This window comes from Poecilia mexicana, unplaced genomic scaffold (assembly GCF_051168715.1).
Source record: "Poecilia mexicana isolate PSO_F unplaced genomic scaffold, ASM5116871v1 scaffold_10, whole genome shotgun sequence".
In the NCBI taxonomy this organism is placed as follows: domain Eukaryota; kingdom Metazoa; phylum Chordata; class Actinopteri; order Cyprinodontiformes; family Poeciliidae; genus Poecilia; species Poecilia mexicana.
The window spans coordinates 21211489-21237778 of NW_028263379.1; the positions used below are offsets into that span (position 1 = coordinate 21211489).

At 38.0% G+C, this 26290-nt stretch overlaps 1 protein-coding gene across 1 annotated transcript; it reads left to right on the top strand.

Moving 5' to 3' along the window:
* On the top strand, positions 1-25882 carry LOC148157104 (uncharacterized). The gene is made up of 2 exons (XM_088009757.1): positions 1-913; positions 25623-25882. Exons 1-2 carry the CDS (start codon positions 49-51, stop codon positions 25880-25882), a joined length of 1125 nt encoding a protein of 374 aa, XP_087865883.1. The 5' UTR covers positions 1-48.
* The last annotated feature ends 408 nt before the right edge of the window (positions 25883-26290 follow it).

The following is a 26290-nucleotide window of genomic DNA, read 5'->3' on the forward strand; positions in this document are numbered from 1 at the left end:
GAAAGAGAGGCGGCAGAGGAACATGGAGCGGTTGGTGGATTGTGTGACATGGATGAGGAGGGGAGTGAACCAACACTTACAGACTTGGCTAACCTTCTCCGAGCCCATATAGGACATCAGAAGGCCACAGAGGACTACTGGGCCAGAGAAACTTTGAAGCAACAAGAGAAATTTGAGGAACTACAACAGCAGTTCAGATTGTTTAAAAGGGAGAGCCAGTCCCAGACTACGCCCTCTTCTCTTCAGACATCACCAGTGCGGCCTACACAACCACCAGACCCTGGAGTAGCAGCTTCGCCTCAGCACAGTCAATCAGGTGACCTTCATGTACAGTCGTCTGTTTCCTATGCACCTAAATTGCAAAAATTGAGTGAAGAAGATGATATTGAACATTTTCTCATTACTTTTGAAAGAATAGCCTCTGCCTGCAGGTGGCCAAGGACTGACTGGGCTTTTCATTTAATACCACTGCTAACAGGCAAAGCCAGAAGTGCCTTTGTGCACATGGATGTTGATTTGTCAATGAATTATGATCAAGTTAAACTAGCTGTTTTGCAGAAGTATGACATTAACAGTGAAACCTACAGGCAAAGATTCCGCTCGCTTCAGGTGGAGCTAGAAGAAACTCCCAAAGAGCTCTACATCAGACTGAAGGAGTTATATGTCAAATGGGTGCAACCTAAGGGCAAAACAGTTGGACAAATCAATGAAATAATTATTCTTGAACAGTATCTAAGAATGTTGTCACCAGAACTTCAGGTGTGGATAAAAGAACATAATCCCAAGACTGCAATGGAGGCTGCTGAACTGGCTGATGTGTTTGTGGCTGCAAGGAGGAGGAACTCTTGGGCTTTTCAAAGCTGGAAAAAGGATGGCCGCCATCAATCTCCAGCCCAACCAGTTTCAGCTGTGGGTAAGCTACCTGTTAAAGAGAGATTTGGTTCAAAATTTCAAGGGAAAAAGCCCATTTGTTACTTATGTGGACAAGAGGGTCATACTAAACCAATGTGCCCCCAAAATGCTGTGAAGTTGTCCCAGATGTGTTTTGTGCCTAGGAAAGAGACTCCAAATGCTGGAACACTGAACCAATTAATGGAGGTTTCTGTGGAGCTCAACGGTCATGCACTGAAGGCCCTGATTGATACAGGGAGTACACAGACTTTGGTCCAGCGCAGGTATGTCTCACCCCACTTCTGACACCAACTGTGAGGGACCAGACTCAAACAAGGACAAAAAACGTTCAAAGTAGAAAAAAGGTTTCCATTTAATTATTCAAAAAAATCATTAATAAAGCATAAAGATTTAAAGCAAAAATAAATCAAAGGATAAATAACAAATTTGGATCCAAATTAACTGAGGTCAGTTTGTTTGTGTTTAGTTAGAGTTCAGTTGACCTCAGTTAATTTGGATCCAAATTTGTTATTTATCCTTTGATTTATTTTTGCTTTAAATCTTTATGCTTTATTAATGATTTTTTTGAATAATTAAATGGAAACCTTTTTTCTACTTTGAACGTTTTTTGTCCTTGTTTGAGTCTGGTCCCTCACAAGTAGAAAACTCTTGAAATGAGTTTTCTACAAAAGGTTAATTAACTCAGACTTTACCGATGAACCACAACACTGATTTCATGGTTAAAATGTTCAGACTGAATAGTGAAAGTGGAAGGAGGTCTGATCATGACTTATTTATGCATGCTGATTCATGGGTGAAGTGATGTAACCGTCTGCCAATGGGGGTTGAGAATGGGCTTTGGGTTCGGTAGCTGAAGGCCTGACCTCTGGAAAGGTTTTTCTCTTTGCTGGATGCATTTGGATTAAAAAAAAAAAAAAAAAAGCAGTGAAGATAGAGATTCTACAGCTGTCGACAGTATGTGCTAATGGTGTGTATAGAAAGCAGATGTTTCACTGCACACTGACCCGTGTGTGTTGACTTTTTGGATTTTTGTTTTTGCTCCAGTTTGCCAACTGCTCACATGGCACAAGAGACTGAAGACGATTGTCTGGAGATGTTCATTAAGGCAGATGTACTTGTTTTTTTATGTTGTTATGGGGGTCATAACCTTACAGAACACTAAAACTTTATTTAAATGTCACTTGATTTGTTGTATTATTGTCCTGCTGTGACAGTCATCTCTAAAATGACAAGGTAAGATAGTGTAAGATGAGAAAGAAGTTAAGTTTGTCTGCCTGATTTATGATTATGGAGCTTATTAATACGGAGGCACTCACAAGTCTGATCATTTCTTCATGTTTAGGTTGGCTCTACGTTTGAGTTTTTATGTCTTCATTACCTTCTGCTGCTTCTTCACTTGGTCTGGAGAAGCCGGGAGATTCTGATTATCTGCGAGGGCATCTCTGGCAATGTGCAGACGCAGTAATGAAGGGGTTGTCCTGAATTTAAGCTATTCCTGCAGAATTAAAGACAGATTTTGTAGGGGCTCTAGTGAGATTACAAGGTTTACCTGATCCACCCTGATGGGTTTTCTTTTTTCAGTAGAAGTACACGCTAAACTGAATTTGAACTCTCGTTTTATCAGAGGGATCTGGGAGTCTATTAGTCCAAGAGCTGAATTGTTTTTTTGTTTTTTTACATTTTAAACGACTGAAGTCTAATTTTAAGAGCTATGCATACAGATTTTAAGATTAGTGCTTGAGGAAGACGATTCACTGACAGGTTTGAAGGGGGGGGGGAACAACAAGGATGAGTTCTTGAGTTGACCTGTAATTTCTTTCATTTATGTCTTAGTTTAAGCGTACTCTGTGGCGCAAACATGGATTTATAATTAAATTTTAGGATTTAATTTCAACACATGGTCCACAGCTGTCGATCTTCTGGGTCATACACACACTTTGGACAAGCAATGGGGTGACGTAGAGGTTTATCACAATATTTTCTGGTACTGTTGTGATGTTAAAAGTGATGAGAGATACTACTGTTTTTTTTTTTTTAACAAGCTGTCCAGCTGTGACTTCATGACACAGCAATCCACACAAACACAAATACTGATCTTGAAAAACATTCCCATTTTTATGCTTCTTCAGGACATCAGTCACATAAATAAGTGTTATTTGTATTACTAAACTGCTCACAGTAATTGGATTTAATCATCTTGTCAATTGTATTGATATTTATTGATGCACTCATTGAACAGTAGAGAAAAATAGTAAAATTAACAATCCCAACAATACGGACAATTCGAGTTTTTTAACATCATTAATCAGAATTTATCGTGACAGCAATAATTCCAAATATCATGATTATAAATGTATCACAATAAATGATAAACGATATGGTGATCTGTTATACAACTGCATGCCCATGTTCCATGAAATAAAGATTATACTTATATAATTTTCCACATTGTCATAATGAGGTAGTAATGTGTTGAATTTTGGGGAAACATGAATTTAATACAAATTAAAATAACTCTTTACCATATAAAATGTGGGAAAAGTGAAGCACTCTGAATTGATTTCACTTAAAGTGCATCAAAGAACGCGCTGTTCCAAAAATCCTGGGAATGTTCTGTTTGAGTACGTTTAATGAAGTGGAAACAAATTGCACATTTTCAATATTTGTCCTGTTGATCAGTGATCAATCGAGGGCAATTTGAACGAATTTGATCATCGACTGGCTGACTGGTGCACTCTTTAGTAAAACTAAAGTTGAAAAATGTTTTGCATTAATGTTTCCACTATGAAAGGACAGCGGACAATGTTTTTCCCCGGCAGCACACAAGGCAGTCACCTTTTGTCCCTCATAGATTTGTTGATGAAATCTGGAATTAGAGAAAGCTGCTTTCTACCAATGTGTCACACAGATTTCCTTACTGTTATTCATTAACACTGCTTACTTTTTGGCAAAAACCCTTTGACTTCCTGACATAAACTTTGGCAGAGCATTATAAGAAAATCAGAAAATATTCTTGTCAGAGTCCATAAGGGTACAACAATTCCCAAGTGGGGGTACGTCGATACTGAAGCAAATGCAAACACGCATACAGACACTGTACGACATAGACAGCAACCCTCTCACAACTCACAAACACTCTTGAGTTGCAGCCTTGGCAACTGTTTTTCTGTCTTTTTTTAATTAGAGCAAAAGATCAGAGAAATACCAAGTGTCAATACTGCAGAGAATGAGAATATGGCAACGGCGACCTTTTAGAGCTCTTTGATCTTTTATAATGTCAGGGATGGAGCATCTTGTTCTTTTCTGCCATACGTTTGGGTCCTCTGTCACACCCTTACATGGAAATACTGAGAACTGCATTGTAATAAGAAAAAAAAAAAACTTATCAAAGAAAGCGGCAACAGTCTCCTGCCGTTAAATGTATGATACATGTTGAAGGTCTTTAACCTCTTCAAGGTGTCCCAGTGTACTTTCTCATGATTATAAGCACAATTAAGTCATTTCTGCTCCATAAGAACAACATGGCAAATGGCTAAATAGCGGCAATGTCCTCTCACTGTTAGGAATCTGTACCTTAAACCCTTGATGGCACACAACAGGGAGCAGAAGAAGCTGAGTGTTTATATATATATATATATATATATATATATATATATATATATATATATATATATATATATATATATATTGAGTTATTCATGTGAGTTTTTGGAGTATTTTGATAATGTGATACCTTTCCATTAATGAAATGGTGAGAATTCAATGGTGTGTTAGTAGGCTGACCATGGGGCCACTCCAAAAACTGCTGTAATTTTTGTTGTGAAAGACACTGATTAATAGCTACGTTTGAGAGTTTTTGAAAAAAAAAAAAAAAAAACATGGACTTGGCCTTAAAATTTGAACAAGCACACCTTACATGTCCCTCCTCCTTGTCTCTGCTGCGATACAGCCTTCCCAGAGCTTGCTGTGAAATGTGAGAAATTGACAATTTTCGTACGGTTAGGTTGTTTGTCCCCAATTAGCACAGCTGGGCACCAGCTTGAATGATGGCAAGCACCAGAGAGGTGAGCAGCACATACACAAGCTTGATTGACATTGCAAAGACATTCCTGGGTCCAAGACATTTAGCACAAGCTGGCTTTAGTTATTGTCGATATCACTCCCAGAAGCAGCAGCATAGATCTGTCTTACAGAGAGGAGAACACATACAAGTAATGTAGATTGCACTTGATAGATGTTGCTGCTAAGCAGGATTATCAAGCTTAGGAAGTAATTATTTTTTTGACATAGAAACAGATGAGTTGAAAAGCTTTTCTCCTTTAAATGAAATTGTTTATGAAAAAATGCCTATATATATATATAGTAAAAGTTGCATAAATACATGGATCAGTTTTAACTGCGTCGGAAACCAAATTGAAAGCATGAATCCTCACTAATTACCATCAATTAAAACCTGAAAATAAGCTTTTCAAAGTAATTTAACAAAATGGGTTGTCGCCTGGTTCAACCATACAGGCGACAACTCCCCGGTAATTGCAGTGAAAACAAGAAAAAAACTTTACTTACCAGAGATTCTCAGATGAAATTGAGTCCTGGTCCATTAGGATAAATCTGTCAGGTATACATCTCCAAAGTGTTATTGTGATCATTACCTAAAGACAAACTAAACCTGGATTTTATGAACAAAATCCAGGTTTTGTTCATAAAACAAAACCTGGTTTATGAACAAGGTTCATAAACCAGGTTTATGAAGGTTTATGAACCTTCATAAACAAGGTTTATGAAGGTTTGGAAGTTGGTTTGGAAGTTGAGTTAACAAATCTGGGATAGAAAGAACATTGTATTACCCTCCAACAATTTTACCATGCCCAGATCAGTTTGAAATCAGGCCAGTGAGAAAAACTTAAATTGATGAAGAAACAAACAAAAAAAAGATTTTATCAGTCTATTCATGTAATGCAAGAATGGGGGAGAAAAAACCCTTGAATGAATTGTGGTATGTGTGAAGCGCTTCATTCCCTTGATTTTGCTTTCCTAATTAGACCCAGTTTGAGATCAACATCAATGCTTTGATGTTGCAATGGACTGTGCTGGCCACATGCTCCTTTCTCCACATTCCCTGAGCAGCAGGCTAAGAAGGAGATAAATCATCCAGGCTTGAGGCCCAGTGGCTGGGATCATCTCTATCTGCAGAGATGATCCCATCGCTTCTTTGTGTGGATGTCCGTATTAGCAGTTAGCATGAGTTTTTGTCTCCGGCTGTGAGACGGGGGAGGATTTCAGTGTGGCGATGGTGGCCTGGTCAAGATGAAAGCAGCCTTATCTCCTAATCCTGTTAAATAAATGGCCTGCATTTAAGTTGTAAGTTGGCGGAAGCAAAAATGAAAGACCGTGAAGATATCTTATACCCATCAAGATAAAAGGTGCTCCTTGCTTGTTTCCACTAATGGAGGTGGGGGGAATTAAATAATAGCCACCATCATGGTATTTGTTGTTTATTGCTTTAGTTAACTATATATGATTTTTTTTTTCCCAATTCCTACACATTATGAAATGTATTATTTCTCTACAGAGAAACTATAGTTTTCCATCTCACGTGATAAGAACTGTAGAAAAAGCAACTCAAAGAAATGCAAATAAGATCAGCAGTACATTGATTACATTTATCATCTGGAATCAAAGCTTGAGAGAGTACTAAAACAATTTCTTACTGTGACGTTTGAGCACAAGTGGAAGCCACAATGAGCTTAAGTGTACTACTTCATTTGTGAAGTTCATGCAAAATATATGCATGCTCATATGTGGGTTAGTGATATCATGTGCGCGTCCGACTGCCAGCAAAGTGGGTTGGCCTGGCTTGTGGCCTACGTTTATTTAGCTGTGAATTCTTCCTTTTGATCCAATGACTCACAGCCTGTTTGTGTGACTGGAAAACGCTAAGCTCTGGCAGACAGTGTCCAGCATCACAGCAAAAGCCTAACTTCGTGATGAGTCGGACCCAGATTTTTGGGCACGTTTGGAACACCTTGAGGGACCTGTAGGGACGTCAGCACCACTAACAAAACCACTTCATGGGTACAAGCATGTGAAACAAAACAACAAACAAAAGAAGCAGCCCTGTTCTCAATTATCGGTTTACATTTGCCACTCATCTGGGTTTTTAAACCAGCTATTCAGATAACTGCTTCATTCAGTCACACGAAATCAAACAATTAACGTGCATTTCCTTATTTCACAGCAAGAACATGCATCCTGGGGCAGGTTTTGTTCAAGTTTCTTAAACGGATCATTTGGACCCAGACTGCTTTAACGGAGGCGGAAACCTGGGAGTTTGAGGCCATGTTTAAAGACTTCAAAACTTTGCTCCGTTTCCGAAGCTACAGAGTAGTTATTGTGTTGTTTTTGGCGTCATCACCTCTAATTTTACTTAATTATGCCATAAATTTAAGGAACTCAGAACATATGCTGTTACTGGCTTAAATGGCACACTGTGTATGTTCCTCATTGGTAGTTTTCTCTGTGTGGCCACAGAATATAAACGGTGTTCCTCTTGCTACCATGCGAGAAAGAACCACCAAACTCTGACAGACAACTCTTATAATCAACACATGCTGTGAGGACAAAGCTCCAGGGTATGTGTAAAACAACAAAAGCTCAACTGCTTTTTATCTCGTACTTCTTGTCTGCTTGCTCCTCATCACGAACGACAGCCCTGATTTGAGCTCTCGCACAGCAGTTCGGCTCAGACACTCAGCCTGTCTTGCTCCAACTGTGGATCCAGTGCTTTCTAAAACCTGAAAAATGTTGGAACGGAACAATCCGAGATGTGTCTCTCACTGAGTTTGTACAGTACAACTTGGGGAACAATTCATCACTCCCAGTTTTTAGTGATGTACTCCAGGTGTATTTCTACCTCTTGACTTTGATGTAGAAATGGATCCTGGTATTGCTTCTATCATTTTCTCAGCACAATCTTTTAAAAAGCAAACAGGAAAAAGGGAGAAAAAAACAACAAAGCTGCAGTGCATTTACAAAGTATTCATACCCACTGAGCTATGTCATTTTTCTACGTTACTATCACAAACTTCGTTTTGTGATTGTATTTGATGAATGTGCATATATTTGCACATTCTTTCTGGGATGGGGGATGAAATATATCTGGTTTTATCTTTTCTAGGAAGAGAAAGAAAAACGATACATACTTTTCATACACAAACACCACTTAGTAAAATAATCTCCTCAGTAATCTATTGTAAAATCCAGCTGTAAAATAAAGACATCAGAGGTTTGTTAGAGTATTCGTGAACACAGAGCATCAGGAAGACCAAGATGAACATGCTTTAAACTGAGCTAAATTATGAGACAATAAAGCTTGTCGGTGTATCCTGCTGCTCCTCCAGGGCTATGTTTGACATTTTTTATTTCATTATTAATAATTCTTCATGTTTGGTTCGTGAGCTTTGGAGATCTTCCCTTTTTTGGCAGGGTTGTTGTGAGCCAAATTCTTTCAATTTTCTAATAATAGCTTTAACATTTCTCCAGGGGATAATTACAGTATTTTATTTTACAACCCAGCCCAGGATTGTGTTTATTTCCCTTAGTTTTGGTATGAATGTTTTTTTTTTTTTTTTTTGTTATTCTCTCTTAAAGCTTATTCGGTATGCTTATTTAGTATGCGGTATTGTTTTCTTACAATACCACAGGTTCTAAGTCGCTTCAACACTGAGCGCGTCTTGAAATTCAAGGTTTTAGCACTGAATGAATACGTCATTCAGGTTGGAGCATCATTATTTGGATTTTTTGTGATCGTCCTGAGTTGTGATGATCAGACACAGACTGGGAAGAAAGCAAGATAAGAGAATTTATAAATAGTGTGGTTGTGTGAGAAACAGACTTTGCAAGGCCAAAGGGACATGAAGGGGGTGTTAGGAGCAGTACTGGCAGTACACTCTGTAATTGTGTGTGTGAGAGCGTGTGTGTGTGTGGAGCCCAGATGGACTGTACTAAGGTTACTTGGAGAGAAGAAAAGACTCATGTTGCTTGGGAAATGGACTGGCGTACAAAAACTTGTTAAATTTGCTACATCTTTATAGAAAAGCAGATCTGCTTTTCAAGATGTTGTTGTCCTGCATCGTCAGCTGTCAAAATTCACTTGTGCTAAAGATGGGTTTAGACGGGGAGGCGATGCAGCCAGAGAAAAACAAAGAGATAAACAGAGAAGGTAAACAACAGAAAGCTGTTTTCTGCTTGTGTTTACGAAAGTTTGCTTTATACTTGCATGGAATTAGGTGTTGGAGAACAAACTCCTACCAAATGATTGTCAAAGCAAAATCCTAGTTCAGGTTTGTTTGCATACACTGTGTTGATGCTTTGACCACATTCGTCTGCCAAAACAATCACGAGGTTTCTACGTCCTATGAACATGGTCAGATGAGTGAACTGTAAATAATGTTCGTTTATTTAACTGTAAAATTAGTGTTTGGACAATGTACACAATCTCACTGTAGAGTTGATGGTTTTCACAATAAAACTACATTATTTTCAGCAGGTCTGTACTTTATTACATACGACTGTGGATTGCATTCTGGTAAACATCTTATTGGAGCCTCCTTATTAGTTCAGGTCTGTCTGACCTAATTACCATATAAGGCAAGCTGTCAAGGATTTATTTATTTATTTTTTATTAATTTATTTATTTTGAAAATGGCATCAATTCTGCCACGAGTGCCATAGCTCTCACATGCCTGGTTTACTCAACATTTACACAACTGCATCTCAACCTTCTCAGCAATGGCCAAACAAGAAACGATTCACTCACCTCTGGATGCTGGATGGTTGAAACTGAAAAAAATAAATTGATTCCATGACCGGCACGGCTTCTCACAGAGCACAGAAATTTCATGAATTTCATGAAATTTCATGACTATTTTTATTCTTCATGGCAAAAAAAAATATAGTTATGTTAAAAGTAAAATACCTGGTCATGATTCAGCAGAACACTATGAAAACAAAAATGCACATCTATTCAAAAGCAGAACATGTACTTCAAGCATGCATTTTTTTTTTTTTTTTTGTAAAGTGCTTGAGGGATCAGGTAAATGGGTACACCTTTCCTCTATGCACAACCTGGTTACAGAACAACACCCCAACAAGAAAACTGTTAACCAAGCTGCTACAAACACACCAGGTATCCACTGCTTTTATTTATTTATTTTTAAGTCATGGAGGACCGCGTCTAGACACATCATTTGTTTTTGGAGTTAACTATGGAGCTTTCAGTGTCTGTTGTCCACATGTTACACAAAATCTGAGCAACATCCAGCTTGAGCCTATCTCTCTTGTGATCCCCTAAATCTCTGAATTGCTGAAGCATTACTGTTCTGATCACACATTTTCTGCAGAAAGCCCAATAAATATCCACCTCACTATCCCCCATCTATGTGGACAGATGACCGTGTTATAGTCCCTGTAACCTAATAGGGAAAAAAAAACAAAACACAACACTCAGGCAATAGGAACAAACTAGAGCATTGAGGAGATTTAGGATATAAAAAATTCTAAATCTAACGTCCAACTAGAAAACTCTCGACTCTGGAGTGATGTCATTCCCAAATCTGAGCTCCGACTTTATCAGTAAATCAAATTTACCATGAAACTAAAACCAGAAATTTCTCTGTGTGCTTTTCTGATTAACTTGTGTATTGCATCTGCACCGGGAAACAATGCAACAATTCAATGAATGAAACCCGCCCACTCTGATGTCATAGAAATTAAGCATTGTATCTCTATGCGGTTAGTCATGCTTGCCCTCCCAGTCATCCACGCTGCATACCCGTTGGTTTTATCAATATTTATTTTAGGCGCTGAATTTTGAATCATAACTTATATAATGATTTGATTATGCATTGACACAAATTATTTTGCATCCATTCTTTGTGAGTCGGCGTGTGTGAGACAATCTGCGGCTCCGCATGAGCTGCAGGGGCAGTTCCATAAAGTTTAATTATATGTTGCATTCCCAGTGGAGGGCCTGAGATTAAACTAAATTAAATTGTGTTGGGGTGCATAAAACGTTTCCGTGCTGCAGAGCAAATGCATGCAGCGCAGCCGAAGCGACTGAAGTTGTGGCATCTCTTTTGCAGGTAACATGGAGTGACGAGTTAGAGTTCATATGGTTTTGTCTAGTTTGATTTCGTGAGCATTAACCAAGTGCAAAATGTTAATGACATAATGTGCGAAGAGGGCAGAACGTTTCGAGAAGTACTTCCATGTGTCATCTTAATGTCACATGGAAGTTTTGGGCCTTAGTTTTAAAGTGCCACCAAAATCATTTTCTATTGACTTCATTATGAGAAAGTTCATATGGTTATTATTGTGAAGCTTTACCAAACATGAACAGCTTGGTAAGAACCTTTTATAGCCCACAATCTGCTAATGTTCTAGGTTAACAAACCAAATGCTCTTCTTAAACAGGACATTATGTGCATTGATGTGGTTTACTTAATTTAAATTGGCTTGATGAAAGCACTATATATAAAAAAACACAGATAAACCCGACAAAAACATGCATAAACTGACTGACAACCAACCAGGCATTTGTTTAGAACAATGTTAATTTATTGAATTGAACTGTCATTGTTAGTGAGACTTAAAATCCTACACCTCAAGTACGAGCTGAGCCGAGTCGAGTCGAGTCGTGCATCTTTAAATCCGAGTCTGATGTTTGTCGTTTAGTGGCTTATGTGTGTCAAGGTTGTATAATCGTGTCACCATCTGCGCCTTTAAAGGGACAATCAGGCAGGTGTAACCTGCCCAGATGTTTAACTACACCTTTCAGTAAAGAGCAAGAGGTTTTTCTTCAACACAAATCTTTGCAATGTTTTTCAAATTTTTTGCTCAGGTGCAAAGGTCAGCTATTTTTTTAGTTTTCAAACTAAATGCATTTTTTTTAGCTTGTACAAACCATAATCCTGACATTGACTCAGTTTGACTCTGATTTTTTTAAGATATGTTGGTTCTTGCAGTCTGTAAAGAATTAGATCAGAACAGCATAAGCATATGGGCTCACTTACTCCCTCTTTTGAGAAACGGAGGTACTGCTTGCCATACCTTTTGCTTTTCAGTGTGATTTTTGTTGCCAGTTGGCAAAACTGAGTATGCAATAAAAAACATTGCAGAAGTGTAATAAAACAGGAAAAGGTTCAACTTGATTTATGCTCTATCTGCCCTCTAGAGTGAGACTCAGTTTGTCTCATTTGGCTTAGTTCACATATTAGTCTCAAAAACAAACATACAAAAACCGTATTATTATTATTATTATTATTATTATTATTGAAGCAATAATGGTGACCACACTTAAACTGAGCCAAATAAGCATACAATAAGAATAAGTTTCTTTATTTTTTTATTGTATTGTATTATTTTTAGTATATCTATGTATGTAGTTTAGTTAAATAGAATTAAATTTCATTCCCCATAAAGACCCAACAAAACTAAAAAACATACTGGAAAATATTAAATTGTGAGAGAATTGAGTGCGATTGCGAGTTGGAATTATTACACGAGTCCATGTTTACAGGACATAAGTACCTTGATACCCTGACCTCCACATCATTAAACAAGGTTTACTTGAGTTTCATACTTCTGTAGCATCACTAATTGAAAGCAGACTGGCCTCCAAAAGAATACATCAGTCCTTCGATGTTCTCTGACATTATATCTGCTTTAGAGAAACAAACATAAAAAAAATAAATTAAATAAAAAACCTATTGGTTTGTACTCATAATGGTTTTAGCCAATAACTATTACTTAACCCGTTTTTCACATGTTAAACACTTTGGATTTAATTCAAGTCTTCCTGCGTCTCTGTGTAAGATTTCCAGCCCTTGTTCTTTGCAAATTAGAAGCAAATTTGTCTCTGGTGAACCCCACAATAAAGACACTGGATCATTCCTCTCAAAGGCTATTCTGTAGCAATCAGTATGGCTCAGAGTGCAAATTCTGCTTATTTTAAAATCATGTCAAAACACGCCAAGAGCTTAATTAGGATTTGAGCAGCGATTATGTTTTTATTATTATAGCAATAATAGTATGGCACATTTTATATTTAGCTGTGTTAATCTGTGGATAAGTCTTTATAATACTGTAAACATGGAACATGGAGTTGTTTACAACTCTTGGGCAGCCTAACGTCGTACCGTTTTTTTTTGTTTTTTTTTAATTAACGCCTGGACCTGAGGACCTTTTTTCCTTTTTTGTTTGTTTGTTTTTTTGTTTTTTTCTCTTTAACGGGTTACTTTTGCAGTCAAGCCATATTTTCTGCATGCTCACAGTACCAGAAATGAAGACCAGTAAGTAAGAGCAGACACGGCTTCCATATGTTGTTTCCATATATGTTCTCTGCAGAGAGTTTCTGTGAGAAAATAATTATAGAAATCACATCCAGTCCAGATGCAGTTCATGTGGTGAGTGTCTGCACATGGCAAAAGTTAGCAGCCTACTGAGAAATTATAAATAACCACTGGTGAAGGAGGGCGGACCCGACTCTTTAAAGACTTTTCCATGGCTCAAGCGATTGTAAAGCTACTTTTGGTTTTAGAGACACGTCATTCCAAAGGTTATGCGTTTTCTCAGCAGGCATTTTCTATGTGTTCTACAAACTATTCTCGTTTCATCATAGACATTATCTTATCATTTCTCTCGATATCAATCCTTTTAGGTTTGCATACAAACTAAAAATAAAACGGTAAAAAAAATTCACCAAAAAAAAGAAAAGAAAATCAAATTACAAATTAAAACACATGGTGGTTTTTATTTTCAAACATTAAATATTCAGTTTTCCGAGGCGAGAAACAGAGGATGATTAACAGCTTCTGTCTTGCTTAATTTCCACTTGAAACACAACACTCGGTAATACCTTTACGCAGATGCAGCACATCGTTCTCGACACCTTCAAATCACAAATCATTTCAATAATTTTACTTCCTCTGAGCTTAGTTTGGTAATATAACAAACTCAGACTTCTGCAATTATTAACACTACCTGACATCCTCCCCATTGATATCAATTCTTCATGTGATTAATTGGCCACTGCAGCAGAAAGACGTATTCTTCACACTTCATTTGTGCATTTATGCTCATTTATTTATTTTATTTTATTTTATTTATTTATTTTTTGTGATGGTTCACATTAGACTGCCGCAGTCTCGACTCTGAAACCTGCACAATGCACAGGGGACAAAAAAAGGTTTCCATTCAATTACTAGACCCTTCTGCCCCCTCGCGCTCTGCAGAGCCGATAATATACCTACAGTATGCGCCCATGTGTGGGTGTCTGCACACTGGCCGCAATGCTATCATTCCTCTCATTCCTCTGAAAGCAAGACATGCTTCAGAGGGATTATCTCACTTCATGAACAATATGGTGACTAAAGGTTCTTCGTTCATGTATAGCAACCTCATGTTCTATTCTACACGCTTTTAGATATTTGGATGAAAATAAAATTCATCCAAATGTGCAGCCTTTTTTTTTTCCCGTGGGGTAAAGAATTACTTTACAGTGTAAAATTTATCATGTTGCCTTGAAAATAATTGAGAAAATGAATTTACTTACATTTTGTTACAATACAACCACAAATTTTGAGGTATTTTGTGAGGACTTTGTGTGAAAGACCAACACAAAGTAGTGCATAATTGTGATTTGGAAGGAAATTTACTTGGTTTGCAAAATCTTTTTATTTATGAAGAATCCAAAAAGTCCGGTTTGCAGCCCTGAGGACACTGTCTCAACTATGAAGTTTGGGGTGGTAGCATCATTTTGTGTGGCTGTGTTGTAAAGAAAAGAACATTATTTGAAAATACTGACTCACTATTAGAAGGATGATGATTCAAAGCGTATATAAATATCTACTTTCAAACGGATGTTAACGTTTATGTGGGGTTTATGCAAAACTAAAAGTTCATCCATCAACACCATCACCAACCCTGGATGCTGAATGCAAGATTTGAAAACGAGACAAATGACACAATAGAAACTATTATAAAGAAATGTCACAAAATCAAGTTTTGATATGATTTAAAAATTGTCTAAAACTTCATTTTAATGTGTTTTAAAAACAGAAGTAAAATCATTGCATTCTTGAATTTTTCTTTGACATAAAATGAACTTTTATGTCTGTCAGCAGGAATGCTGGTTCATTACTGCAGCAAATTTCAGTGATCATATTTGTAGGGAAAAAAGTGTCTTGGTTTGCATCCAGACGGAACTTGAAGTAGAGAAATGCTGTCAACTTTTTGTGCTTGATGTTCTGAAATGTACTGTTTTAGTTATTTCTACTCATTAGATCCTCCCTGTCTTAAAAGCTACGAGGGATAGACGAGCTCCATGCTGACTCATGCTGTCGTGCTTTACAACTGCTTTTCTAAAGTTTGTGGTCAAATCATTAAAGTAGCTTCCCCTCAAATGTTAAAATGCTTGGGGAGAAATGAGCAACAACAACAAAAAGCAATCTGATCAATTCAACATTGACTATTATAGTCCATTAAGTTTAATATTTTACTTTATGCAAAATTTCAAAGTGACTGCTTCAATAATAAATAAGGCAGGTGACAAAAGTTTAAAAAAATATTTTTTTAGACAAAGGGGGTTTGAAGTTTGGGAGTATTTCAAGTCAGCTGACAATTTATCTATTTATTAGTTAAACAGAATCCCAGCACAACACATGCACGTCTAACAAAACAGATGAACTGACAGCTTGTGTGTTGTTAAGGCATTAGAAGAAGATTTGTGCACTTCTACAAAACACGATTCACAATGCAAAAACTTTTCCCTTGCTTGTTCAATGACTTCTTTCAATGCATTTCTAGAAACATAAATAAGGTCAGGCTAAACTTTAAGAGAAAAATTAATTTAGTAATTTAAGAGAAATAAAAAGATTTATAAAATAAAATGAAATTAATATCCACCTTTCCCCAGATTATTTGCTAAGGGTAAGAAAGCAATAGAAAACCCAACAGCTATGCTCACTAAATTCTGTTTGACTGTAATATTCTTTAAAATGACATGTTTGAAATGGCAGCAACACTGAGTTCAGTCAATTAAATGTCTGAGAATCGGTTAGTGAAGAGAATAGAATATACTTTATTGATCCTCAAAGGGAAATTGCTCTTTTGTTGACAGGCTACTGAGACAGAGATGGAAAATGACAAAGGGACCAGGTGAACTAATCAGGAGAGATATGGTACAGCTGTGGTAGGACGAACACAGTGAAGTTGAGGGAGATGAACTAAATTCTTGGCTAGAATTGGAGCTGAACAAACACTCAAAATTCAAAGGGGAAAAAATACTAACAGAGGACTAACTCCAAATGTACAAAGAGCAGAGCACAAGAAAAAACTAAAAACAAATGAATGAACTAATGTGACAACAACTTACGAACAATAAAATGAAGTAAATGTGCCAACAACTATCCAATCCAACATAAATAAACATCAAGGAAGTAATCAAAACACAACTGAAAACCAGAACCCAAACACACGAGGATTGTAAGAAAAAGTCCCTTTGTTGAATAGCAGCAGCCTGAGTAAGGAGACCCAGACGTCGCCACGTCATCCATTGAGTGAATTGCATACATTTTAATTTGCTGATTATGACTGTAGTTTCAACTTTACCAAGTCTTTTTATGTCATTAAGCCGTCTTTGTTGCCTGTAAGTGAAAATCCAGAGATAATTGATATTTTGACCAGACATATGATTACATTAGCCTCATTTTTTTTTTTTTTACATTAAATACTTGCATCGTCAAGAACATGATATGAGTGAAACAACATTGATTTTCAACATTGGTTACTTGGCTAGAATTGGATGATTGTTTGATGGTTGATCCACCCTCAGTTGTCGACCTCAACCAAAAATCAACCAGTCTGACTATAATTCAACGTTGAATTATCATCATGTGCTATCTGGGTCATTTTCTGTCAATCACACTAATGCATTAACTTGATATCTGATATATCTCACTATTTTGCAGCAGCAGTATTATTCCTTTTTTAAATATACATATATTTCATGCTGCCATTTAGATTTTTATTTCTGTTGGTGAAAAAAGGGTCACTTTCAAGTTTCAGATTTCCTCCTTTGCCGTGGTGGATCGTGTTTTCTGCCTCCCATTGATGAGAGCTTTGCATATCCTTGCACTCACGCATATATTATCAAATATTATTTCAATGTTTAATATGAAAGCCAAATCTTCAGTGTTCTAATTTGTAAAGAAAAAATGTTTACAGTTCCAGCTTTACATTCTCTTTTCCTGTTTTCTTCTGAAAGGTAAAAAAAATAAAATCATGTTCATGTTCAAATGTGCAGTCCATCCAACACACTGGATTCTAGGAATAATTTATTAGTTGAGATAAAATTCTATTTTGAGCTTTTGTCACAATTAAAACTATTATTATTTTGAAACCAACAGTAGTTCAACTTCTGATGGTGACGTGCTTGGAGTTTGCCAAAGAAAGCCTGGTGAATAAGTGATGGACGGTGGCAAACCATGAGCTTACAGCAAGATTTCCTGTCTGAATCTCAGCTCTGTTTGCCTGTCTGTGGAGAAACTGATCCAGCTTTCCAAAGCCCGGGTAATTCCTGGAATAAATCTCTGTACCGTTTCCAGAGGAGATGAAACAGGAGAAAAATGGACTGCAGACAGAGCAGGAGATTAATCAATCAGTCACTCTTTAATTAAATAGACTGTTTTCAGCAGGCATGTAGATAAAAGTGCTTTAATTACCAAAAACCACAAACGCAGCCAAATTTGCTTGGATTAGATATCCACGTGAATAAAAGTAAAATAGAAATTCTACAGTTAAGTCAAGAAAAAATAAAAAAAACGTTAAAAGGAGTTATAAAATGGACAGAAAACATTCAGAATTCCAAGCGCTGTGCATGTCAACCAGAAAGGCAGATGTAAAGATAAAAGAAACAGATCACAAAAATATGCAGCGATTTATGGTCAGACTTGGAAGCGTCACTAAAAGTATTAAGTATAATTTTTTTTTTTTTTTGACTGAATTTAAAGGTAGAGTGCATCTGACTCTTTAATGAAAACATGCTGGTAGCACCGTAGTAGGGGGATATAACAGCTGAAGGCTATGCTAGACTGGGAAACTATAGGAAATCCTGCATTCTCATAGCAAAGCACTCCATTAGGTTGACAGGGGACTGGGATATCTTTAAGATTTGATGGGGCCTGGGTGCTGGGAGCTCTGAAAGCACAAAGAAAAATGTGAAAATCTGTTCTGGCTTGTAGAGGGAGCCACTGCAGTTGTACAGTCGAAGAAATGTGGTTTTACTTATGTTCTTGCAAGGGCTCTAGCTTCAGAATTTTGGATGAGTTGACGACTTTCTTTGAAACTGATGGAATGTCCAGAAATTAATTAAATATAAGCGTCGAAGCCAGAGGTGAAAGAAGGAATTAACTTTTTGTCAGTGTTGTACATCGTAGAGAGAAGAGCACAAATATTTAAAGATAACTCTTAGTTTCCTAAAGTTTGCTACCTAAAGAGCTACCGTCCTGCAACTTTTAGACGCATCCTTACTCCGACAGACTGGGATCAGCTCTGAACAGGCCTGCTGACGAGTCGTTCATTTGATTCAGGTGTGTTGGAGCAGGGAAGCATCTGAAAGTTACAGGATGGCAGCTCTCGAGGACTGGACTTGAGCACCCCTGATCCAAGAGGCCGCTTATGCACACAGGACAAAATGTAAAGTCTCCTTTGTATCAGTTAAGTGCAAGGGTTCATAATTTAAAAACAAGAGAGGGATTGGGGAAAAAAATATATATATACTCACGGTTGCTTTTCAAGGCAAAACTCAAAAGTACCAGTGTTTTTTGGGGGGAAATATTCTGTAGACTGTTCTGAAAAATAAAAAAAATCTGTCACATCTGGTGTTAAATTACACTCAAGACAAACTGGGTGGTGGTAACGTTATGCTTCTTGGTTGCTATGCTTCTTCATGACTTGTCATAATTCATGGAACCAAGAATTCTGCCATCATCCAGAAAAATCCCAGACAAAAATGTCTGACCATCAGTTTGCAACCTTGAGTTCAAATGCATTTAGGCTTTGCAGCAGAAACAGAAAAACAAAATTCACAGACAAAATCATAGAAAACTCCTAATACAAAGTCACCATTTACAAATTAAACATATCAACAAACTCCAAGCTATCAAACAAATGGATGGTAATTTTATCCTACTGATACTATGAAATAACTTTTCTAGACCTGAAGATTTTCTTTTTGCATGTAAAACTCTGAATAATAAACCTCCATCATATATCAGAGATCTGATTATTCCCAACATAATGATTATGTCCACGCAAAAAGTATCTTTATGTTGATTCTGCACTTGACTATTGGGTATTCAATTGGGTAGCCTAGCACCCTGTGTGAAAATAAACAGGTTCAAAATAGCATGATGTTTTTTTTTTGTTTGTTTTTATTTGTGCATGCTATACGTCTTAATCGCTGCCAAGCAAAACAATTAAAAAGTACATGTATTTGCATTTTGCGTTGTGAGCATGTTATTGCTCATGCGACAAAAAAAAAGAAGAAAAAAAAAAAAAGCCCCACTGTCAGTAGAGGTAATCAAACAGAGATAAATCACCACTGATGAGCTAAGAGAAGCATTCACTGTAACAAGCTGTGAACAGCTGTTGCCTGTTCTTGGAGCTTATTAGACAACGGGGGCAGGTGGGCTGATCAGATGATCAGCTCTTCCCCGGTGTGGTGGCTAGCTCCGAAATGGAAAGAGAACTGAAAAGCTTGTAGAACATGAACGTGTTTTGACATTTGTGTCACTCACTGTTAAACAAAAAAGCCCCTGCAGACAAAGAAGAACACGAGCGAGTCCTAATTCAAGAAGTTACGTGAAGGTGGCATCGCAAGAAGTGCAACGTACAGAGTAAATCCTAGACCTATCCACCAGGTTTTGGAGGTGAAAGTTGTGGTTTAGTTGAGTGGTATAAGTCTATCAAGTTGCCAGTTGTGATCACAACCTCGCAGATGTGGTTTAGGAAAACACATCTGTCTATTGACATGAGATCAACAAAAAAACATTTGCTTCAGTCTTTGGCTTTCTCTCTGGTAATTATAATAGAAAACTACCCTCTGGGCAGAACCTTTAGCTTCCTGTGGTCAGTGGTCATTTAGACGACTCTGCCTCTTATTTCTCCATCTTGGTGGGATGTCGGATTGCCCCGAGGGCAGCTGTGGTTACTATCCAGTAGCTTTCCACCATCAGCATATGAAAATGTGTATATGTGTGTGTGTGTGTGTGTTTGTTTGTAATACCTTGTGGGGACGATTTTCCTGACATATACTACGTTGTGGGGACCAATTGCTCCTTGTGGGGACCGGAGCCTGGTCCCCACAAGGGGAAACCCTGATTTGGGGTCAGGGTTCAGATTTAGGGCTAAGGTATGAATTGAGTTTTGGTTAGGGTTAGGGTTAGGTATGTGATGCTTAGGGTTAGGAAAAGGGTAAAGGTAAGGTTTAGGCTGTAGAAATTAATGGAAGTCAATGGAAAGTCCCCACAAAGATAGCCACGCCAACGTGTGTGTGTGTGTGTGTGTGTAGGTGTGTGCGTGTGCGTGTGTGTGTGTGTGTGTGTGTGAATGGGTGAATGACTAAATGTAAAGTAAAGCGCTTTGAGGTCCTATGGACTTGATAAAGCAAGTACAAGCCAGTTACCGTTTGCCACTGTTGGAATTACAGTCCAAGCACACTTTTAATTATTGAGACTCATTTTGACAAAGTGGCTGTAACTCTCAGTTCTGCAATATTCCAATAAGTGTAAAGATTAAAATCCTCTAGAAAAAAAAGATTCCACATAATCTTCTTATATGAGAAAAGGATTAGGGAATATTAATTTAGATTTGGTCAAGATAATTTGGAAAACAAAATAGCATATTTCCGAACAGAGCTTAAGGGAGCTTTCCTGTACTGTATTATGTATATATATATGTAGCTTATAAAACATCCCTCACTGTAACGCTTGCATAGCGCTGAGTTGAAAGGAGCAAGCAAATCTCCATTGTCTAGATTCATAGTCATCACTCAGAACAGAGGTCATATAAGCCTTTAGATCCGTTAGGAGCATAAAAGAAAATTGACCATAGACACCCGAAGAGAGCTTCGATAACATATGGTGCTTAAACGGTCGATAGCAAAGTCTGTGTAAACCTCTCTGTGTGCGAGGCCGACATGAACGCACCTGGTGGTCCAGCAGCAGACTGCTTTGTGCTGGCACCGTAAGAGGTATTGAGTCCGATAACCGAAATGCAACATGTTACACAAGCCTTTTGTGGAGACTGTTACCTATCTGTCTATCTGTTGCTTTTAACTCTTCGATATGTTTGTTGGCATCTGTTCAACATGGGAAAGGTCATTTCTGCAATTAGCAAGAAACCAATTTAACCATCTGGAGTTTTCCAGTAACCCTAGCAATACGTGGGGGTGCTTTGTAAAAGCATTCATAGCATACCCTTTGAACTCTTTCATATTTTGTCTTAAGTAACAACCAACTGCAAAGTATTTTACTTATATTCTATGCGTGAAGTGGAGTGTACATATAGTGCATTCTGAAAAATCAGAATAATTACATACATGTGTTATATAAAAATCTTTTACAAATAATTATCATGTCATTTCTTATGATTAAAAAAATCCTTTTTTTTTGTTTTGTCTTTCCGTCCCTTCAGTGCTTTGTTCCACACCAGCATAAGACAAAAATAGAATCGGGTAATTTTTGAAAGACAAAATTTATGAGGCAGGTCATCCCTGTTTTCGAGTGGTATCTGCCCCTCCAGCCAAACTGTGGCTCCTTCATTTTAAAGATAAACTTGGTGTTCATCATCGTTTCCACCCAGGTCATTCGGTGGGCAACAGAGAGGAGGAGACCCACTAGCAGACTTCAAGTCTGTGTGTCATCTTCTGTTGTGTCACAATGACCCTCCATATCTGGACAAAAGCTCTGTATCTTTCTTTGCAATTTATATTTCTGGAAAAGTGACACATCTATTTTAAATCGAACAAAACTGATGTTTTTAAATTTCTAATTGTGTGATGCTTCGGCTGCCTTGTTTCAGGATCAGACTTCCTACATATCTAGCTGATGCGAGTTAACTTTCTGGAGCCGATTATGTCAGAGTTCATCGCTTTGGCCCTGATGTGCTGTCGTGGGGTTTTGATGCCTCATCATGTAACCTCTCTGAGAAACAGGGAACACCTGTCCTTGGACTCATAAGTTATGCTAACACATGCAGACACATGGTGGCCCACTGCCTGACCTTGCTAAGAGAGCCTGTGTCATTGGAGAGGATGGTGGTGACCGCGCTGCAGGACACTCTCTGGCATATGTTCACTCAGTATAGTCTTAACAAATCCAGTGTGAGCTAGCTGTTTGAAGCTGCTTCCTGGTATAAGCACAAACTATACAAAATCAGAACAAAGCAATAAAACAAATCTGGCCAAAGATCTTTTTGATAGTCAAATGCCCCTAATAAGAGGCATTGTTGTGGTATATGTAACAACACAGATTGAAAACTAATTAAAAAAATTTAAAAAAAAAAACATTGTATTTTTTAATGGATATGGCAATTAAGATTTTGTGGCTGTTGCAACAACACACCTAAAACTGTTTCTACGTATAAGCTAGAGTCAGTTCATGTAGCACAGCTAGCTGCTACGGGAAGTTTGAAAGTTAATGTTTAAAACTCCAAAAAGTTGACGTATTGTGTATGATTTTTTTTTTCTTAAGCTACTTTTGATGTGTGTCTGTAATCATTATCCTTTGAACTGGTTGACCACTGGTCTAACCTAAACTCCACACAGAATTTATCTTGTTAAATGTCATAATTTACAAATATTAATTATGATGCCATTGAATTATATCACTCTGTGTTCACTGAAAATACATAATTTGGCTGACATGAACCGGTATTCCCGTAGCATTGACAAGATGCCACCTGTGAATCATTCTGGCGGATTTGTCAGCAACTAACCAGTCGGAGGTCGGGATTTGTCCCTAAGTACATGGAGGAACTGAACCTTTAACAACGGTGCTGGGGTTCGTCATTGCTAACGCACTGCGGACTGAAGATTTAGAGGGAAATGAAAGGAAGTCATAGTTACACATTGACGGTGGGGAACATGAAATCTCGACAGCCCGTACCCAGAGTGTGTGGAGGGCGGAAGACAATTTATTAAATTTCCAAAAACCCAAACAGAGTCTGGAATAATGCAAGGAATGGAGCAAGGCCTGCAGCCGAATGCAGGTCTTGCTCCATTTCAGGTGCAGTTGAATGAAACTGGAATCAACGGGAACTACCACATGTTCAGCTGCAAGAATGTAACCGGTATTAAACGTCCTTTTCTTTTTATTTTTTGTCATAATGACGATTATTGATAGTCAAATGGAAGCTCCACAGCTGAACGTAGTTATGATTGATTTTTTGAACGTAAATTCTAATTTTACCTTTACGGCAGCATGAAAACATGAAGTGCAGTAACTGCACGATTTACATAGAAGCACCTTTTTATGCTAATGTTTATTTTTCACAAGCCTGTCTTATTTAAGTCGTTACTCACACGATTTTGCAAAATGCATCAAGACTTTGTGCCCCTCTTTCTTCCTCTGGCTGCAAAAGACATGGGCTTTAACAATGGTTTCTCTGTTACCAGAAAATAACCTTACAGACTAGTTGGAGAATTTTATTGCCTGTTTTTGTGCTGACTGATGAGGCAAAAATGACTCAAAAATTGTCTTGGGTACGGCCACTATGTCTGCCTTTAGCACCGTTTGTTTGTCAGAGGTTTGCTTTACTTCCAGATGGGGTGGAGTCGGCATCATGTCACTTGAAAGATTTGATCTCAAATTGCATTTCGCAGAAGTGGAACACATAATTTATGTAAATACATAAAGCATTTCTGAATTTGAATCAAAAATTTCAAGCCAATGAAGTTTACAACCTCCAAAAGAAAATAGATGCAATAGTGGCAGTGCATGATACTCCAACACAACAGTTTTTTGTTTTTTTTTTCCCCCACTTGTCTGACAAGATAGCTGATTTTCTCTGCATGCAACCTGTTTGCACATGCACAGGCGATGGACATTTGAACACTATTGTCAATGACAATCACACAAATTATGCAACTGCACACAAACTCTCCCAAACAGTCAGGCAAGACTTTGGTTGAGTGACTGTTTGTCTAGGAAGAGGGATATTATTGTCTGTCTCTCCCATTTGCCTTCCGAGTGCACTTTTCAAGGTGCAGGGCTTGGTATCTCCATAGAAACAGCAAAGCGACCAGGAGTGAGGGGAGGGAGAAGAAGGTGGACGGTGGGGGGGGGGGTTGGATTTAGGCGTGGGCAGGGAACATGGGAGGACGTTTTTAGGCATGTGGGGGGCGGCTGGTCTTCTGGTTTTCAGACAGACGAGCAGGGCACAGAGACTTGGGAACACGGTGACATTTGTGTCGTGACAGCGGAAAATAAAAGTGAAAAGGGAGTGGCTTTCTCTGGAAGGGTTTCTGTGTGCATCTTTAGTGACATCTTTGCCTGCGTGCTCCTGAACAACCTTGAGGAGAACTGTTCTCTCAGAGCCCAGGTATAATCCTGATTCTTGGTGAAGGCTGACCTCTCGCTGTAAGTCACACACCCCCCTTGATGGTCAGCGTTTGTGAGGCACAGACCTCCAGATATTACTGGATTGTGTTTACATGTCCGTGTGTCCACGATGGCCCAGAACTGTCCGCCTCTGTAGATTCTTCTTTTCCTTCTCATTTTTTTTCTTTAATTTGACCTTTATTCTACTGCAGCCACTTTAGGCTGTCTCTTTGTCTTGGTTTGACAAAAAAACTCAAAATGCTTTAGAGAGCAAATTTCTCTTGAATTGTTGTTCCTCTCCTGACTCGTCACATCCGTCTGAAGGCAATTTTTCGTTATACCCAGGTTGGTTGACTTTTCTCAAACTGCAATTGTAAGGAAACAGGAAGTTAATTAGTGACAATGTTATTTATAATTTATGGCCAGATAGAAGAAACTGCGATTGTAAGTTAGAAGAAACTCTTCTTTTCAATTTATCAGTGTCTTGTTTCGCCTGCTAAAAATATTCTCACCCTTGAAACTTTTTCATATTACTTTTATGTTACAACCAGAAATATCAAAAACGTTTCATTAGGTTTTTAAGGATTTTGTAAACATGCTTAACAAATACAACTGGAAAGTTTACATTAGGAGATGGATGTAAAAAGTAAGAACAATAAAAAGAACTTTAGAGATGGAGATACAGGAGCAGAAGAAAAATCTCACTGAGTGCACTCACTTCACAAATTGAATACCGGTTACTGGTTTGCAAATAACAAAATGTGATTAAATTTTCAAACAGGAAAACATGAAATTCAAAAAACACAACTATCTGTCTATCTATGATTGATATTTTGAAGGTTTTGTTTCTCTTAAGATAATTGTGTGCCTCATTTGAACTCTTATTCTAATTTATTAGATGTAATATGGTTGTTTGTCACTGACCTGTGCTCTTTATGTTACAAAAAGCTAAATAATAATCTGATTAATGTATGCAGAAGCAATTAGATTGCATTTGTCCCCAACGTATCTTATAGAAATGAAGCCCTAGGCGAAAATTCAACCTGTAAGACTCTTCCGGCATCACCTATCACCACGCCTTCACCCCAGCCAATCAGGACGCACCACCTCTCTACCTCGATCCAATCAACTGGCAAGAGCTCCTTCACAAAGGCGAAGCAACCACAGATCCACCCGCTTCAGCTGTGTTTCAACCCACCTCCTCCCCGTTTCCACCACCAGCCTTCCAGACGCCTCCAGGTCCCCTCAAGACTCCTCTCTCCAAGCTCCGCTCCACCACCAGTGACCGGCCCGCTGGAAGACCTACCTGAGCTTCGTTCGAGCCGATCATTCAAGCTCGCTGCGATTCTCAGCACGCACGTCTTCCGCCGGTGTCCGAGCGCCAAATTCTCGGTCCAATAAAATTGTCTAACTGCTGCTTCTCTCTCTGTGTGAGTCTCTACAGATTGAATTGTATTTAATTCTGTCGCTAACTTGAGCTAAACTTAAATTTGTCAAAAAGCCTAAGCGTTCTACATTAAAATTATACCTGCCTTTTAATATTTCTTTATTTTAGTACTGTTTGCAGGATATGAGCACTTTTATAATTAGAATTGAGGATTAATGAAGGACTGCTACACTAGCTCTGTAATTTAGAATGACATAATTTAATATGTTTATCCTAACTGCATCTCTTTATTTCCTGAATGTGTATTATTGTTATAATAAAGAATATAAAA

What these genes read in the sequence shown, in the direction of transcription:
- LOC148157104 (XM_088009757.1), top strand. Translation starts at nt 49, where the DNA reads ATGGATGAGGAGGGGAGTGAACCAACACTTACAGACTTGGCTAACCTT. An exon ending in CCAACCAGTTTCAGCTGTGG is followed by an intron (nt 914 to 25,622) that starts GTAAGCTACCTG and finishes TCAACCTGTAAG; the next exon opens with ACTCTTCCGGCATCACCTAT.